The sequence below is a fragment of the Balaenoptera acutorostrata genome, chromosome 8 (assembly GCF_949987535.1).
Source record: "Balaenoptera acutorostrata chromosome 8, mBalAcu1.1, whole genome shotgun sequence".
Taxonomy (NCBI): domain Eukaryota; kingdom Metazoa; phylum Chordata; class Mammalia; order Artiodactyla; family Balaenopteridae; genus Balaenoptera; species Balaenoptera acutorostrata.
In genome coordinates this window covers 62760102-62779436 of record NC_080071.1, presented here as the reverse complement: position 1 = coordinate 62779436, position 19335 = coordinate 62760102, and the positions used below count along the sequence as shown (strand labels likewise).

At 37.1% G+C, this 19335-nt stretch overlaps 1 protein-coding gene across 5 annotated transcripts in view; it reads left to right on the top strand.

Moving 5' to 3' along the window:
- The window catches only part of PARD3B (par-3 family cell polarity regulator beta), a 1043271-nt gene that overhangs the window by 810202 nt on the left and 213734 nt on the right, over positions 1-19335 (top strand). For all 5 annotated transcript variants that reach the window (XM_057551599.1, XM_057551600.1, XM_057551598.1 and 2 more), the window contains one exon: positions 1655-1765. In XM_057551599.1, coding sequence (XP_057407582.1) covers positions 1655-1765 — 111 coding nt within the window. The remainder of the gene's footprint in view (positions 1-1654; positions 1766-19335) is intronic.

Sequence of the window (19335 nt, the reverse complement as noted above, 5' to 3'; positions counted from 1 at the left end):
ATGGGAGATTGCTTCCAAAGAAAATATCTATTGGTTAAAAACGCCTATCATTTATGAATATTTTCTACCAATAATTAATTGCTTTTTTTTTTTTCATTTCAAATGTGCAGTTTCATTTTCCCAAAAGTGCTAAGGAAACACAATGTTCCTTTAAAGTATCATAATTGCAGGGAACCCTAGTGTACTATTGTTTGGAATGCAAATTGGTACAGCCACTATGGAAAACAATGTGGAGGTTCCTCAAAAAATTAAAACTAGAACTATCATATAATCCAGCAATCCCACTTTTAGGTGTATATCCCAAGTCGTTGAAATTAGGATCTCGCAGAGATATCTGTACTTCTGAGTTCATTGCAACATTATTCATGATAGCCAAGATATGGAAACAATCTAAGTGTCCATCAAGATGAATGGATAAAGAAGATGTAGTATATGTGTACAATGGAATATTATTCAGCCATGACAAAGATGGAAATTGTGCCATTTGTGACAACTTGGATGAATCTTGAGGGCATTATGCTAAGTGAAATAAGTCAGACAGAGAAAGACAAATAACTGCACGATGTCATTTATATGTGGAATCTAAAAAAGAGAAACCCAGAGAAATAAGTAAAGTGGTGGTTATCAGGGGTTGGGAGGTAGGGAAATGGGAAATGTTGGTCAAAGGGTACAGACTTCCAGGTATAAGATTAATAAGTTTGGGAATCTAATGTACAGCATGATGGTTATAGCTAATAATACTGTATCATGCACTTGAATGTTGCTTAGAGTTGATCTTAATTGTTCTCACCACAAAAAAGAAATGGTAACTTCATGACAGGATGGAGGTGGTAGCTAATACTATGGTGGTGATTCTTTTCTAATTTATAAATGTATCAAGTCAATACATTCTACACCTTAAATTTACACAGTGTTCATGTGCCAATTATATCTCATTAAAGCCGGAGGAAAAAAATAAAATCACCACTGTGCCCAGTTAACTACACTTATGCCAAGCACCGAGGAGGACTCTTAGCACACTGACCCTGGGCTGATTTGGGAAGCCTGCGGCTACAAGGGAGAGTGAATGTGGCCTGAAGGAAAATGTGCAGTGTAGGAGGTGACCCACGTTCTAATCCCAGTCCTGCCCTGAACTTGTTGGGTGGTCTTGGTCAAGGCCCAGGGGCTCTCAGAGCTTTTGATTCTTCATTTTAAGATGAAAATATTGAACTAGGTGTTCGGTGAAGTCCCTTGCAGCACTGTCACTATGTAATCCCATGAGTTTAATCTTCAATGTCAATGCCACCTGGCGCTCTGGAGGCCTATTTAAGAGGTCGGTCAGTGTTTAGCTATATGGGAACAACAACCTTTCAGTTCTTTAATCTCTACTGAATTAATGGTTTGAAATTTTTAGTCTTTTAATCACATGATTTTGTGCAGACTGCACAGTCAATAGAAGGAAGGAAATAAGGAAGAGAGGAAAAGGAGGGGACTTCAGTAACTGTATTATTTTTCTGACCTCAGCATCTTATTTTAATTCCATTTTATGTGAAATGATCTTGTACTGCTTAGAATAAAGAATTACCGTTTAATGAATTCATCTCATAAATATCTTCAATTAACCACGAAAAGAGCATAATTATCATTAACAATCATCTTCTCCATGTTTCACTAGATTTGGAAAGAAGAAAGATGATAAGGGTGGAAAGGCTGAGCAGAAAGATCCTCTGAAGCATGGTGGCCTGAGAGAAGAGGAGCTGGAAAAAATGAAAGAAGAACGTGAGAGGTGAGTAGAAATGCTGGGCCTCTTATTTTATTTTCATGTATGGTCTGTGTTAACTTGGTTATATCATCAGTCAACTGGAGAAATCTTTTTTTAAGAAGCATAAATGTTGACTGATACAAAAGGAGAGATACCTGATATGAATGGAATCTGCTTTTTAGGGAATTTTTATTATATTTTGAGAAGAAACTAACTTCATGTTTTTATTATATCGGTACTTATAATTCCATGATGTGCTACCCCCAGTTTTGACTATATCAATGCATATGTTCCCTATGGTTTAAATAAGGAGTTTTTTGTTTTTTGTTTTTTTTTTAATAAAAAGGTCATCTGGATATTGATGTTTAGAGCTATCAAATTTCCATAGTCTGTTCCTAATTTTTGTCAAGCTGTTGTATACCTTCTTAATTTTATTCTGCTAAGCCCATTTGGGTACTGTAATTTGAGAAGTACATGCCCTTCATTTTTAAAAAGCCAGTGCCTTTTATTAGGCCATCAGCAAGTTGCAAAGTATGTTGCCCATCTGTTAAAGGGCCGGTTTCATTTACTGAAATAATGACAGTTTGCAAGGGCTGAATTCTTCTATTTGAGGAACTTAATGTTCCATTAGGACAAGAGGTCCTTCACATATCTTTGATGTTAACTCTGGCATTTATCCCAAGTAGATGTATAAATGTCTGATTTTGAAACATGTAAGTGAATATTCATAATTCTCCTGAAAATTCTTTGCCTTCACAACCAAATGAAGCCTGGAGAAAGACTGAGATTATTACATAATTTTAAGTATTTGATGCTGACTTGATCATGTTTGAAGTCAGATGTGTGCAAATTTTTCCTTGCTTATTAGTAATAATAGTTCTTGTCGTTTGTAAAAAGTCAGTTCTTGTACTTATTTTAATACTCTAGCGTGTGTACTAAGAAAATCATACTTCTTATTCATTGTGTTTTCTGGCACAGAGCAGGCTAAGAGTATCTAACTGTTAACCTTTGACCCCTATCTTGTGGTCTATTCCCATTGAGAAGGCTGACTTTATCAATAGCAAGAAGAAAACCCTGTTTAATCCTTTCTTGTTTTTGAGAGGTTGATAAGCTCAGTTCCAGGGTCAGTGGAGCAGAAAAAAAGAAATCAAGTGCTTTCCATTGTTGTTGACTATTCACCTGTCAGAGTTGCCCCAAAGAGAAGAAAGATGAATTCTCCATCATAGCCCAAGATTCAGTAATCCTGTAATGTAAAATGTAATTCAGGCTAAGATTTTAATGCATCTATTGGCAAAGACATCTGTGCGGTGAGACCATGCCATAGGTCTTTACTGCTCCCCTGACTTCACTTTCTGAGGTACCACGTTCTTGCCTCATCTTCAGGAAACTGAGCTATTTGCTAGAATGCAGACTTCACATTTTTTGCAGCTCAATACTTGCTTGGGGTTGGGGGGTGTCCTCCTAGTAGCTAGGGAACAACTCTGTGCCAGCTAGAAAATTGATAACTCATAAAATAAGGTGGGTTGTCTTTAAGCAAGAGTTCATTTCCTTTCTGGTTTTGCCTTTAGGAAGCAGGTGCCTGAGGAGTTTTGTTCTTAAAAGCAGGACTGTAAATTCACCTCAGCTGGTTATATGGGCTTCAGGTCCAATTTTCTTAAAATATGTTTGGTCAAAATATTGGAAGAACTATACTATTAGCCTCCACTTAGGCCACTTCCTGCACATGAACCCATAAAACACATCTAATGTGGGTTTCCTAGAGACAACATTGTCTCAATCATGTACAAGGGGAAAAAGTGGGAGAAGTTGATGTTATGGTTGGGTGCTATAGAATTAATGGCCAAGGCTATTTCAACAGCTCAGGGACTGAAGACCATAGAGGGTGGAGTGAAGGCTGAACATTTGGCATCGCTCCCAACCCTGCAGTCCCATTTCTTGGCTCTCCATCATCCATTGGAAACAATTCACAACTCTTAAAGAACTCAGCAAATGTATCACTCTTCATGGCCTGGCCACAGGAAAGAAAAAATAGAATAAAATAGGAAATAGTGTATACAAGTTCACAAAGTTGTCTTTTGTTCTAATACATTTAGAATTTGTTACCTAAAGATGATTCAAGCCATCCAATTGCTTACTTGCTTCATCCTAGTTGTCATAGATATAATAGTTTTTCATTAACATATTCCTTTTTCAAAGAGTTTAAAGCACTTAAATATAATATATACTGTATATCACTGAAGCCGGCCTGCACCAGTTAATGAAAGATGATTATTAAGCTTTCAAGAATTCTGTGAGCTGGTTGCTAACCCGTTGGTAGCTTGAAATTGGTCATGGTGGGAGTATTTACACCACAGAAACTGGCAGATGATGGTAAATTGGGTTTGTTTTTTTTAAAGAGCCAGCTCACTAACGTACCGCTGAGGGTCCATACCACTTCTATTTAGTGTATAACCAGGAAGAAGTTATCAAAAATAGAGGCAAAAGAAAAAAATACTCATCCAAATCAAAACACATGACTTCTTACAGATAGCTGTGTTTCTCAATATGGCCCATGGGCCACCTGCATCAGAATGAATGACTTGGGGAGCTTGTTCAAAAGTGAAAATTCCTGAGTCCCACACCGGACTTGCAGAATCAGAATCTTGGAAGTTAGAGTTCAGGAATCTGTGCTTAATAGTTACACCCAAAGGGACTCTTCAGCAGCCTGAGAATCACTGAGTTTGAGGGACAGGATTTAGCTGGAACATTAGATTAAACTCTTCTCATTCTATGAAAAATGATGTACAGATTTTTTTCCCGGGAGGATTGAATAACCCAGTATGAAAACATCGCCATCTTTCTTATATGCCCTCTCTGAAGCATCCTACCTTACTTGCACACTTTTTACAAACAAAAGAGGAATGCTTGCCAGCGCTCACTCACCTAAGGGAATATGGATCTTTCCCCACCCCATCCCCTCATGTGCACAAAACTTACAAAGACGATAAGTTTATTAAGAAATTTTTGGAAACATAAAAAGTGTAAAAAAGATTATTAACATCATGCATAATTCTACCATAATTCCATAACCACTATTAATATTTTTATGATATTTTTACTATATTTTTTTTGTTTGAAAACTTGGTATTCATACTGCATATACTTACTTTTTTCACAGAATTCCCATTATATTGTGAGCATTTCCCCATGTCATTAATGTTTTGATATTATGTCATTTTGATGACTGCCTAATATTCTGTGAGATCAATATATCATAATTTATTTATCTTCTGTTGTCTTCAAATGTGTAGTCTATTTCCATTTTTCACTGTTCCAAATAATACCTTGATGAGCATCCAAATACAAAAGTCCTTATAGATTACCTTTTAAATCATATAATTTGAAGGTTCAGTTTCCTTGTAACTGTTTTACTCGAGCGTTAATCTAACCTCAACTCTAAATTTTAGGGTTATATCATTCCTCTCATTATTTTTCTTATGATTTCCATATCTTGTTTTAATTTGCCTATGTATCTAACTCCAGATAGGGAATTGTTTTGGTGATATATATGAATCTTTTATTCATAGCTATAGCTATGGAAAGGTCAAAAAAGCCACAACTGGTGGATTGAGTTATTAGATTAGATTGGAGGAATGCGGAGTCTAGAACAGAGATTCTCAGTTCTTCGGGGGGTGGGGGGAGGCATGGAGGATGGAAATTTGCTTCCCAAGGAACATCTAGCTATATCTGGAGACATTTTTGTTTGTCAAAGCTTTGGAGGGGGTTTGGGGAGTGAGTTGCCACCACTGTGTACTGGGTAGAGGTCAGGGATATGGCTACACACCCTACAATGCATAAGACAGTCCCCGTCCTCAAACAATGAGTTATCCAACTCAACTCTCAATGATGTGGAGGCTGAAAATCCCTGTTCTAATCTCTGGACTTCACAAAGAGTAGGGGTACTCTCCTGGACATTAGAATTGTATTTTCTTATGATATCCTGTGGCTATTGCAGAGAGATATACCCCAGATCATGTAACCCTAGAAGGATTATTAGCTATTTGAGAAACTGTACCCAAAGATTGCTAATGAATATTCCATCAATATAGGCTTGCAAGAAAAAAGTTTTCCTCAAAAATTTATTTTTAATGCTGGCCTGCTAAGCATTGCCATCACTGATGGTGACCATTGATCAGATTTTGAATTCCAAGAAGCTGCAGGGGTTGACAGTGTGTCTGATGACAGAATCATCTGGAACAATGGACTGAATCAAACATAAAGGAACTTAATAGGAATAAATGTGAAGTCTTGCTTTTAGGTCCAAAAATGAACTGTACAAGCACAGGATGTGCTTGACTTAATACCAAATATATGAAAAATTTGCCTGATGGTTTTAGTTGAGGGTAAGCTTAGCATGAGTCAACATGGGGATTCGCCTGCCAGAAACTTAATCCAGTCCTAGGCTACAGAAGTTCATGTACAAAAGTGAAGGAAGAAACAATAATTTCTATTTTATACTGCTCAGATCACACCTGGAATACCCTAAGCCTGTCTCACACACAGAAAATGGCAGCACTAAATCCATGTCTCCTGAAAAATATGGAAGGACCTGGGAATGCATAGCCTGCAGAGTTAAGACTTAGTTGATGTCACATGATTAAAGAACATTATGTAGAAGAGGAATTAGATGTATTTTATAGCATCTATTCGCTTTCCATTCTCTCTCTCTACTTATTCATCCATTCATTTATTTTCTTGAAGATTCTAAAAAAGAATTATTATTTTAAGAGAGGTAGCCTTCAGCTTGATAGAGGGGAAAACATCCTGACAAATTAGAGTGTCTCATGCAGTGGTGAGTGTATTGACACTGGAAATGTCTAATAAGAAGCTGATGATGACACTGAGAAAGGATGAGTGCATCAGGAAAGGATTGGACTAGCATCAGTTTCATAAACTTCAGTCACTGATATATTATCTTCATTGGTTTATTTATATCTATATATCTTCAATTAAATAAAAAGTTATATAAATGCAAAACCATGTAAATTAATATAATTAAATTCATCCAGCCACATACCGTCAGAAATCATCTTGTGTGCCATTAATGCTGCATGTGTCCTTAGATGATCGCTGTGGTCCCTCCCAGATCTTAGGGTCTGAGAAATATATAAATATCTGAGTGTAGAAGCATTTACTTTAAACTCCTTAGAGTGGCCTTTCTTGAACTGGCTATGGCATTGATTCATGGTAGCATATGCACTATTCTTATCTGAATGTATAAGCCCAAGTTTCTTGCTCATAATTGCGTGTTAGGATTTTCTTAGTCTCATATTTGATTTCCTGAGCTGATCATGTGTCCCCTCCTGAAACAAGTCAAACAGTCCATGGCAGTGAAGCTCTGTTTTAAATAAACTCATCGTTTTGTTCACGCTCCAGTGAAACTGGCCATAATAAAACATTAGTTCCAAATGCTTATATCCATTGCTAGAAGGATGAATCCAATATTATGTTCAAAGATTATTTCTCCTAGAATTCTTTATCAAGCTAAATTAAATTAGCATTTTCCAGATATTCAGATTATGTAAATTAGTATGGTGAGCTAAAAGCAAGATATGGTCTTAACAAGTCATTAAACCATGTACTTTTATTGCTGTTGTTTAATATTAAGACTTTAAAATTGTAACCTTCTGCAAAGTGTGAAATAAACCAGATTCTAGGACCTATAAAGTACCTAACAATATGCATGTTGTACTTGTATTGTTAATACCTTCTCAAAAATCAGGTGGAGATTGGTTAAAGATAAATATGTTCCCCTCGTTTATTTAAGATTATTGCACTGAGGGAGAAAATCTCCATTGACCAAAGCCTGTCTTCCATTAAAGTCCCATATTACTGATTCTGAATTAAATTTTACAAAATGAAACTTCTTACTAAAATTGGGGGCGGGGGGAGTTTAATAACATATGAGTTTGCACTCTAAGATCTTCTATTACTCTTGTACCATATCAGAGTTTATTTTGCAAGGGAGCTCATTTACCGTGTTAATGAAACATTGTTTTTGTAGATCTTCTTAGAATCTTAGGATCAATGAGGAGTTGAGGGGGAAAAGTGGTAACCTCTCTAGCTTCAGCATTGAGAAGTATGAAAACATATGGCTCTTGTTTTCAACAACTGGACTGAACGGAATGCCTAAGTGAGAGTGAAGCTAAGATTTAGGCAAGTTAATCGGTTTCAGTGTCTGCAGTCAAGGTTCTTAGTTTTCTTTCCTTTAGGAAGCCTTCCAAGAACTGCAGAGGCTTCTCCCTTGCCTTATCAGCTGAGCTGCTTGTGGCCTGTTCCCTTAGTTTAAATCAATACATGTGTTTTTGATATTTGGCAAACCAAGATTTAATTATGCAGCTGCAAGTTCCCCACATAAACGAAATGCATCTCAGAGATATAAAAACATTCAGAAACCATTTAGAGTTTGAGAATACAAGTGGGTGAAAATCTATTCCCAACCTCTCAGCATTTTATTTAATTATGGGAGATTTTTATGTTACTGGAAATTGAAATGAGAACCAGAATAAGGCTAGAGTTGATCCAACATTTGTGCACACTGAAAAATGAAGACGCTTATTGTATTCTAAGAAAGAAAAGGAAAGTATATTCTGAATTAGTATTTTATGTTGTAACCTACATAAGTATTACACCCCTAAATACGTAGAGCAACAAATGAATTGACAGGATTTGGTCATTATTGTATCCTAAAAAGAGTGCATATTTTATTAAAGGAACCAGAAGGTTGACTTCTTTAATTTGCCGAGAGACTCTCTATAATTAATTATTTATTGAACTTAAACTTTGGCACTATTTAAACTGTTGAAAACACCCATGTTTTGGCATGATTACATACAAGTGATTAATTCAGCATGGTTTTACTCCTTTCTCAATATCCCTGTCTTTTGCAGTAGAATTTGCTAGGTCCTGTGGTATGGGCAAAATAAAATGTTGGAATGATTCCCAGCTTTAATAGTCCCAATTTATTATTACCACTGAACCCTGATCAGATCATGGGCTGGATTAGATCCCAGTTTTTCAAAGTGCCCCAATTTATGGCTCCCTTAGAATCCCGATAAAAATGAATAAGGCTTTGGTTGGCTAAAAGAGATCCAGTTAATTACTTTTAGATTCTCATTAGATCATCACTGCATGGAAGTTATGAAAAATATTACTAGATTGCGTTTCTCAGGACAAGGTCATGTTCTCATTTTATGCTTACAGAAAGAAGCTATCAGATTTCTGTCTTTGATAGTACTAACCATCTCAGTAAATGAAAAGAGATTTGCCGTATCCTAGTAATTACTATTGATGCTTGTATTAGGGTAAGGGTAGCCTTTTCCCCTAGAATAAGAATTAAAAACAGAGAGAGAGAGAGAGAGAAAAAGAAAGGGTCAGCACGAGCTAGCACAAACACAGGGCATAGTGGCCACACACCCACCACCCCTCTTCCAAGGTGGATCTCTTATTTAGAGAAATGAGGGCGTGAGATACAGGGGGATGCAGGTAGTTTTAATAGCTGTACATTTTTTTTGATCTTTATAACAGCTATCTTCCCAGAAATGCTTGTGGTCACCAGCAAAATTTGGCACATGCCTATATTCCTAGAGACAAGAGATGGGAACACCTACATCCTCATGCCGTGCCAGAATTTTTTATGAGCCAAAATCCTTTTATGCAACTTGAGTCAATGTTAGAAGTGCTGTATTAGCAACTACTTGTCAGCCGAGCTGGATTAATACATAAAATGAATCACTTGACTGGCATGCTTTCCAGCAGTCGTTTAGACAAACTTCTAAGATCAAAGTACACCAGCTCTTTAAAAAAGTGTTGTAAAAGGATACTCTTATATTCAAATACCCTAGAGTGACATATTATATTATTGTACTCAATTGTACTGCTACAATTACATTCTGAAATACATTCTGAAAAGGAATTTACTAAACTACCTACAGTGATCCCACAGAAATGTTCAGAATATCTAATCTGAGAAAAACTTAGAAAGACGTTCTAAATTCTGTTGATCTGGATATTTGGTTTTAATATACACACAAAAAATATATTCAATATAATCACCAAACTTTGGTAATTCACTGGATTTTTTGCCAGTCAGATAACAGATATATTTGGTTCAATGGAGGTTACGGACGGCAGAGGCAGAATTTGAGAACATTTTCTGTGAAAGCTTTGGTTGGCTGTAACTAGGTAGAAGGACTTTGGTGACTAGAACTTAGAAATGAGAGTCCAATACCCATTTTATCAATTGTTTTCATACCTTTGGATAAACAACTTTTGAGGATGTATCCCTCTTTTTACTACCATGAAATGAAATGGCAATAATAATTCTTTAAGGCCTAACATTTTGTTTGGATAAAATGCTTTTAAACTAAGTTCTTTCAAAGACGAAAATTTCAGTAAATAAAAGTTAAGAGAATCCAGAATATTTACTGTGGACTAGTTTGGAGCTGGGCAGTGTACAAATAAACTTAATTTGCTAAAAGTGCTCTAAAAATGTGGACAAATCAAACTTCTATAAATCAAATAATATTTTCTAGAATTTCTAAAGTATCTCATCTTCACTTCTTATTTGGACATGTGCTATGTTGTATCCTGCTTTAGGAAACGTCCATGACTCTACACCCACTCAGGAGGCCAAGATTAGTTACTGTTCCTAGAGGTTGGCAAAATCTGCAAGTTGAAAGGATACTCAACCTGTTGTCTTCCAGGTCTGCTTTGTTTTCCCCTCATATTCTTTATATAGAAATTCTAACCTAGACATGTGATTTATAAACACCAAACTTTGAATATGCTTTTTCCAAATTGCCTTGGCAGTTTTTTATATTAGTGGTTTTCAACTGGGAGTGGTTTTCCCCCCAAAGGACATTTGACAATGTCTAAAGACATTTTTAGTTGTCACACGAGGGAGGAGGTGCTCCTGGAACCTAGTAGGTAGAGAGCAAGGATGTTTCTCACCATCCTATAATGCAGAGGACAACCCCCTACAAGAAAGAATTACCCAGCCCAAAATGTCAGTTGACAAATACCAAGGTTGACAAACCCTGTTTTGGATAAATAGATAATTAGATTAAATAGATGTAGGTATAGATATAGATAGAAATATACTATGGATATTCAGTACATCTGCAATTGGGCCCGAGGATACGTATTTTAAAACTGTTTCCCAGGTGTTGCTTATAACTATGTTTAGGGCCAACTGGCCTGGGTGGTGGTCCAGGGGGAGGCATGTGGCCAAGCAGAAAGATTGCAAAACCCAGGAGTAGGTCAGACCCGTATTAAAGACTTGACTCTGCATGAGCGCGCTGTCAAGCTACTAAACTGCCTCAGACCTCTGTGTTCTCATCTGTTAAATGAGAAGTCTGGCTTTCAGACTTTTGTGAAAAGTTTTATTTATGAAACAAGCACCTGGTTCACTCTAGGCGCTCAGTGTTATTTTCTGGCCAGCTCTGGGGATTAAAGACCCCAGGTAATCCGTTTAGTATCATTTGGGAGCCCAGAATGCTCTGAGACACACCATCTGTGAAAGTTGCTGAGTTGGATACTGTCATGATGAAGAAGGCCAACTTCTTCAGACTTTGCCCAGCCGGGAGTCATGCCAGATATTCCCATTCAAGAAGCTTCTTCTCGTTTCTTATTGATCACCAGTTGGAAGTTGCTCCTCAAGCACAGTGAGCTAGGCACAAGATGGCAGCAGGGTAGCAGGGGAGGGGCGTTTGGAGTGCTGGCTGCAACCAGTGCTTGACAGCCATGGAAGCAAATTCAGGGAGGAGGGGTACAAATAGCATGGGTGACTGCCAGCCTCTCAAGTTCATGGGGTATGTGATTGCAGAAAACACTTGTAACCACAGTCATTAAATTCACGACATCTCACATTTGCATTTCTGTTAAACGTATTACATTAAAGGAGGATAACTCTGGTCTGCTAATATTTCAAGTTCAGTCTTTGGTGGAAATGGAATGAAAGTGTCCTTTTCTTCCTTGTTTGCTGTCTCCCACCCACCTGTCCTTGCTCTGTAGTTTAATTACTTAATGACTTTGCAGTGCATCTGAATTGACTTCAGATTGATGGCCAAAGGAACCTGACCCCTTTCCCAGGCCCGAACTCCAGCCGCCTTCTGTTCTGTGCCCTTTGTTTGATTTTAGTATTGAAAGTTAAGAAGGTTGAAGTGGTTTGGGCTGTGGCACTAAAGTCTGCTTTGCTAGAGGTCACTTAAAAGGGCTTTTTTTTTTTTTTTTTTTAACAATAGTAACAATTGGCTGTTTAGACGGAAGCTGTAAATATTCATGTTCTAGGATGAACTTAACAAATAAATAATAATTTGTGAAATCATGATTTCTTGAAGCAGATATTGCTAAATATAGCAGGCTGGGGAAGAATGGATCAGTAATAATAGCTTTGATCAAGGTCATTCCTCTCTCCGAACTTTCAATGGCTCTCTCGTCTACTGTGTACAGTCCAAACTCCGTGGCCTAATGTACCTGACTATAGCCGAGCTTTCTTATCATAATTTCCACTCCTGCCCAATGGGATCCGTGTACTTAGCCAACCTGGAATGGTCACTCTTTTTGAAACTACCTTAGCACTTTCCAGTCTCTGTGCCATTCCTAATACCATTTGCTTTGCCTCGAACAGCGTCCTCCTGCCTCAGTTGGTCTGAATCAATGAAAATTCATTGAAACCCCACTTCTTCCATCATACCTTCCCAAACCACCTAAGTTGGAAGAAAATTCTTCCACTAAGTAACTTGGGTCAAGTTACTTAATTTTGCTAAGCTTCATTTTCTTTAACTACAAAAGGGGTAGATAACCATCGTAACATCATAATATTGTTGTGGGGACTAATTGAGACACTGAAGTGAAACATTCAGAATAGTGCCAGGCATAGAGATGTTCAATAAATGGCGAACTTACCATTTTTTCTTAGAGACTGTGTTTATTTGAAAGAGAATGAGCATTAATATCTAATAGTGTTGGATTTGAAGCCTGACTCTTCTGTGCACCAGCTGTGTGATTGTGCACACTTTGCTGAAACCTTCTGAGCCTCAGCTCACTCATTTGGAAAATTTTTTTGAAAGGAGAAATAATACCTAGGCTTCAGAGTTCCTGTGAAATTTACATAAGATGAAATGCTTAAAGCATCCAGAGCAGTGCTTGGCATAGGATAGATACACATTGTTATCACTGTTGTTATTTTGCTGCATTGAATTGTAGATGTCTGTGATTACAAACATGCCTTCTCTCCATAACTAGCTTGTAATTTCCTTAAGGCGAGGACCACATCATAATTATATTTCTGTTTCTCTCAGCATCTAACACATTACGTTTCACAGAGTAGGTACTTAGTACACAGTTGTTGAATACTGGATGAATGAATGAAGGAACAAATGTAAAGCTGCACTGATTCTAATTTTATTTTTCCAGTGAATAATTGCTAGAATGGAATCAAGAGGCAGAGTAGGCTATATCAATGGTGGACAAAGGTATAGAGTTTAGAAGAATAAGTCTTTCCCCTGGGCTATGAAATGGTATCCAGAAGCATGAGCTCATTTGTAAGTGGTAGTAGAACAGTGAAGATGGTCATTGACACATAGTGACCAGCCCATCAGGACTATCGACACCTGTTTCCCTGTCACCAAACCAGATCCTGAGAGACAAGACCTTAAAGAGAATGAAATTCATCCATTTCACAAACAAATGGAAATGTTATGGGCCTAGAGAGGGTTTGTTTTGTTTTGTTTTGTTTTGTTTAAAGTGGGCTTTTGCCCCCATTCTCTTCCATTGGCTTAAATTTAACCAGTTGAAATTTTTAAGTACCATTCATTTCAACCTTTTAAAAGGAAAAATTTGCCTTTACAGGGAAAACTGAATTTGATTGTATAGATGAGACACACTGTCCTTGGCTTATTCTCCATCAAAGGAGGATCTTTTTTTTGTGCTGCATGTTGAGACGATTCAATCAGAATTCACAGTGCAGATTATATTTCAGGGGGCCAGCATAAAAACTGTAATGGAAATGGAGAATCAGGAAAAATAGCGACAGCCATTTGTAATATACCAGATGCCATATAGCTACTCTCTCAGGGAGGCAATATTACTAAAATCCTCGTCTGCAATCAGGAGTCCACATTACCATTAAATTAGAGTCTTTGTCTTATAAGATAATTCCTTATTATACACTCTCCTGCAATTTCATGTCTTCTTGCCTAGATCCTAATTCTCTTGAGGCACAGATTATAACTTCTGCTTGTTTCATTTCCTTACATCTCAGTAAAGAGAAGATATTTAGTAAAGTCCTGGTTAACTTAAAAGTATAAAATAATATCAGATTTAAAATAAGTTATTTATGTAATTTTAAAAGTGGATAAACTTCTAGTAATGCCTGGGGAAAACAATAACGTGTATTAAAATATTTTGCCTGAAGTTCTCGCCTATTTTTGAAACAACAGTGCTCTGTTTAAAAATTATTCTGATTATAATAGTAAGCACCAGTTTTAAAAAATAAAAAAACAAATGAGTGGAAAAGGAGTTGCTTAGACAAATCATTTTTAAAAAATAATAGTGAACTCTATTATTGACAGTATCAACAGCTAATTAAAAATTCTATTAGTGAAGATGTAAAAGATGGCACATTTCCAATTCGATATTCCAGGCGCTTAAAGATATTTTCAAATCACATAATGTGTCTTTGCAAAAATTTAAAGTTTTAGCTGAACGAGCATCAGAGGATATTTTCGTGGGTTGACTTAGTTTAAGAAAAAAAATCACCGAGTCAAGAAAATGCAGTATAATTCACATGTTTTTAATCTTGTTATAGTGGATGTAATAAGAAAGCCAAAAGAGGATAATTTACTAGTTGGACTTTTAAATTTCAGAGCTGCATTTTTGTAACAGTCACATAAATGCATATTAAAAAAAAAAATTCTGCAATGACTATTAAATGTTCCACTTTGGAAAAAAACAAGATCATAGTTTTAACAAATGGTTCAGTATTACAGTTGGCTGCTTTGGACATTATTAAACCCAAATTGAGTATGTTCCTATTTTTTTTTACACAGCAGATTAAAAACTAGCTGTAGTAATTTTTCTAGTTTTTATCCATCAATCCTATTCCCAATAATTATGCATTTACCTCGCCAATTTCAAAGGATGGACAAGTAAGGCCTGACAAAGAAATGTATTAAATGAAACCAGAACATTTTACAAAGTGTTAAGAAATGGAATGTCAATTCTTGAAGAAGCCTAATTCTTTTTACCAGCAAACAAAAATTCAGTGCCAAGAAAGCTGACATGCTAAAATATTCCCTGCCTCAAATATGTATGTGACTTAAGATAAAAGTGAATGCCATATCAATGACCAATTCATATCATCAAATGAAAACTATTCAGAGGAAATAAGTGGACTCAAGCTAGTCGTGCAACCTTCATTGATCAATCTGAAATAACCTCCTGCAGATATCAATTACCAGTAGTGGTTCACACTACTGTAGCTTACATAAGCTTGGCTCTGCTTAAGTTCAAAGAAAAAAAATTTTTTTAAGTTACATAATAAACCAATATGGTGTGTGAACCAAGATGGAAATTTAAGTTACTGAAGATATACTTAGAGGTTTTGCTTCGGACCAGAAAAGAGGAACACATTTTACTAACAGCATGCCAACTAAAGAGGGGAAATTGAGGAAGATCTCCAAATATCACAAATTAAAAATAAAATGGGTAGTAACGGTTTTACAACTTTTCTGGAGCATTTGGAAACATATAAAACTGTGTAGACATGTTTATGATTCTATTTACACATTCACTTTTACGTTGCTTTATAATCAGATAGCATAAGAAAGGAATTTTTTCATCTAAGGGAACATGAGAAACAGTGTTGGGCATAGACTAGCTCAGAAGTGCTTACGTTTTATTTTATTCCTTTGTGGTATCTGAGGGCATCTTTCTGGTATTAAGAGAGCTTAGCTGGCTGAGCTAAGATGTTTCCTGTTTGTGGGAACATCTGTAATAGTGTGTGTGTGTGTTTGTGTGTGTGTGATTGATAGTTACATAGACAGGTAACTCGCATATAGGTTTCATAGTGCCCGGTAGGGTGGTGTACTTCTCAGCCCTGTCTTGAGCATTTACTAATCATTCCTTGGCAGATTGGAAAAGTAGCAGTTTTCAGGTTTAAATGAATTATTGCACAGCATCAGCTTACGTACTGCATAAAAGGACAGCCATGAAGCGGGCAGGAGGGCTACTTGGATGCAGGGGCAGGTGTTGAAAAGAAAATGAGAAAATTGTCGGTCGGGGGAATGGAACACCTTCTGGGAAAAGTAACAGTCTCGCCTCCACACTTCATCCCTGAAATGCTGCTGAGGGCCTGAGCCTGCAGGTAAGCACACCACGCAGGGAGCTTCGTTAATTTTGTTCAGTGCAGACAGCTGGTTGGCTCAATAGTTAAGGCAATGTGCTAATAAGGTTAATATTATAAAAACTACACCTCTTTATGAACGATTGATGTATTAAATATCTCAGTTAAGCACCCGTCATTGTCCAAGTACTGTAATAGGGTCTAAGGACTCAGAGATTAATTTTTTAAAAGGATCAAGAGGGGATCTTTATCATCAAGCAATTTGCAATTCTTATAAGTAGCCCAAAACTGTACCTCCAATCCCAGGTGAATATCTAAAAGTGTATTCTCCTGGACAAAGACCTTCAGGCTAAGAAAACATGTGAACGCTTATTGTCAGGGAGAACGACTGAGGGCACCCTGGAGCATGTCATCTTTATATTTGAAAGGCGGCATGTTCATCCCATACAGAGTTTATCAAGTGCATCTCTGCACCTCTTCTTCATAGCCCTCCAGCCTGATCCCCATATGCTGGAACCTTCCTTAGAAGATCAAGCCAGCCCCCTTTGCCTTTTATGGAAGTGCAGAAATGTTTCTGAATCTGTTCTGTGTTTAACAGTCCTAGGTACCATTCACACAGGATGTATACTAGAGGCTAGCCTTCTCGAGGGGCCCTCCATTGAAGTCTTTGTGAGTCCCACCTACTTCCTGTGCATTTTAAGATCTAACAAGCATGTTTCTTTCTAACCAGCAGTACTCATTTGGCTAAACTATTGCTAATCCTTACCGTCTTCTATTCATTTTCTCTTTTTTTTTCCTTCTCTCTTTTTTTATTTTTCACATTTCTCATATGAAAGGTCACCTTTAGTTGGTCATTTCAGTTGAATAGGTCCCAATTTGAGTTCTAAAAACATGTAAGAGAGATTTGTATATTGATGACTTTTAATATTTTCGATCATCTGAAGAACTAGCAATCTACTTTACATCCCTAGATCTTTTTTCTCGAGATATACAATTAGGCCTTTGAATCTGAAGTTAAATTGAAGTCATAGGAAATTTTTCCACTTAGAAGATTTGGGTAGATACTTTCTGCTCTGATTCACTTTTGGCTTTTTAATTAGTTTTGGACTGACTGCTTCTATAATTCAGCAAACATTAATTGAGCAGCTAGGCACTTAGGGGAAGTAGCACCACAACCTAGTCCGTACCCTCAACGAGTTCATGATTAAGAGAGAGGTGAGGGACCAATACACAACTAATTGCAGTAAGGCTAAACTGTGATAAATACTGTAATGGGATATAAAAATGCTATATGATCACAGAGAAGGCAGCCATGAAAAAATTGTGTTACAGCTGGGACAGTAGAGCAGACCTTCTTTATCATCCAGTATATCTAGACACTTACAATGAAATCATTAAAATCAATTATAAAGTACAACCTAACTGTGTAGAAAATTGAAAGAGACTTTTAAAAATTTAAATTCTTAATCCCATCAATAATCTATGATATTTTAGCTAACTAGAGGGGAATTTAAGACTCTTGAAAAAATTTTATTTGAAATCTAAGGGAGTTTCCGAGCAGTCAGGGTACTTTCTATTATAGTTTCTTTCTCTAAAGCTGAGAAAGAAGACAGTTGAAAAGTCTAGGGCAAAACTTTCTGGGAAAATAGCAGTTCATTGAGTCAGCCAGATAACTATGGGTTATAAGTTTATATTACTGAAGACCTAGTCTGCAGAAAAATACAAAATTTCTTTAAATATTTTAACTATGAGCCATCATAATTTTAGCAGTCTGGAACGTATTTGCCAAAATATTTCTGTTGATAGGTGGATTACACACTATTTGTATATGGGTCTATATGGTAGACCCATAATCAAAACAGGTAGAGCACCATAATCAAAAAAGGTAGAGCAAATTGAACTTCTGTTACAGTTTTGAAAAACTGAAGAAGCAAACTGGGGTGACAAAAGGCCTTTTTTTCTCCCCTTTTGCCCATGGGCACAAAACTAGCTAGCGGCGGAGCTTGGTTTCAAGCCCAGGCTGTCTGGCTCCTTCTCCAGACATCCTGCGTCTCCATTTCTGAAACAGCAGTGTTAGGGGATCCATCAAGCTCTGCTGGTCTACTCAGAAAAAGGCCTTGCTTCAGTGGGGCTGTACCGGTGAGGATGAGCCCTCCCATGAAGATCTTAAGGCAGAAATATAAATGTAAATTTCACTGAGTAAAACCATAATTAATTTATTGAAACTGAATTGTTATTATTTCAGAGACGAATGCATATTGGAATATGCTGATTATTTTAATGAACCGAGAGCCTCTTCTGGGATGCTTCCACGGTATTATTTGCAAACAGGTCACTGTAGATTTTCTAAGAGGGGGAATAAAAGATTGCTGCTCATTTTCGAGTTTTGCTTTTTTAAAAATGCAGAAGAAAATGTGTGCTGTCTAATGTATTTGGGGGAGATGATAAGAAGATATCTTTGTTTAGGAAAGGCCTGACATCATCTGTTTTCAATCCACAGCTTCTCCTTCTGGGGAGTTGTTTCTTGTGTTACAGATGTCAGCTGCCAGGACCAGTTTGTATAGGTGTTGTGCCCACAGTAATGTCTCCGGTATAATCGTTACGTTTGACATTTGGAGACATTTATTTGGGTTCCTTCTCCTCTGTTCCACAGTAAACATGTTTTCGATCTGTTCGTGGCACACAGTATGAAAGCTTCCAGAATCTGGCTTACTTTTCTCTTTACATGCCATAGGGTGTGGGGTTGGTTTCATTACTTATATTCCAACATTGCAGAAAGGATTAACCTCGACACACCATCCCAGGCTCTGAAAGAAAATAGGGCATGCCTAAATACTTTTATTTAGGACCCATCAATTCCATTTATTCATGATCTGTATTAGTTTCCTATTGCTGCTATAACAAATTATCACAACAGCACAAATGTATTCTTGTACAGTTCTGGAGGCCACAATTCTGAAATCAGTTTTATTGGGATGAAGTCAAATCAGCTCAGCTGCTTCCTTCTGCAGGCTCTAGGGGAGAATCCATTTCCTTGCCTTTTACTTAGCTGCCTGCAACCCTGGCTGATGGCTCCTTGCTCCATCTTCAAAGTATGTCTCTCCAGTCTCTACCTTCATTGTTACATGGCTTCTCTCTCAGTCCCCGCTTCCCTCTGCTTCTGTGGTCACATTATTGAGTGTCTACCACGTGCCAGGCAGTGTGCTAG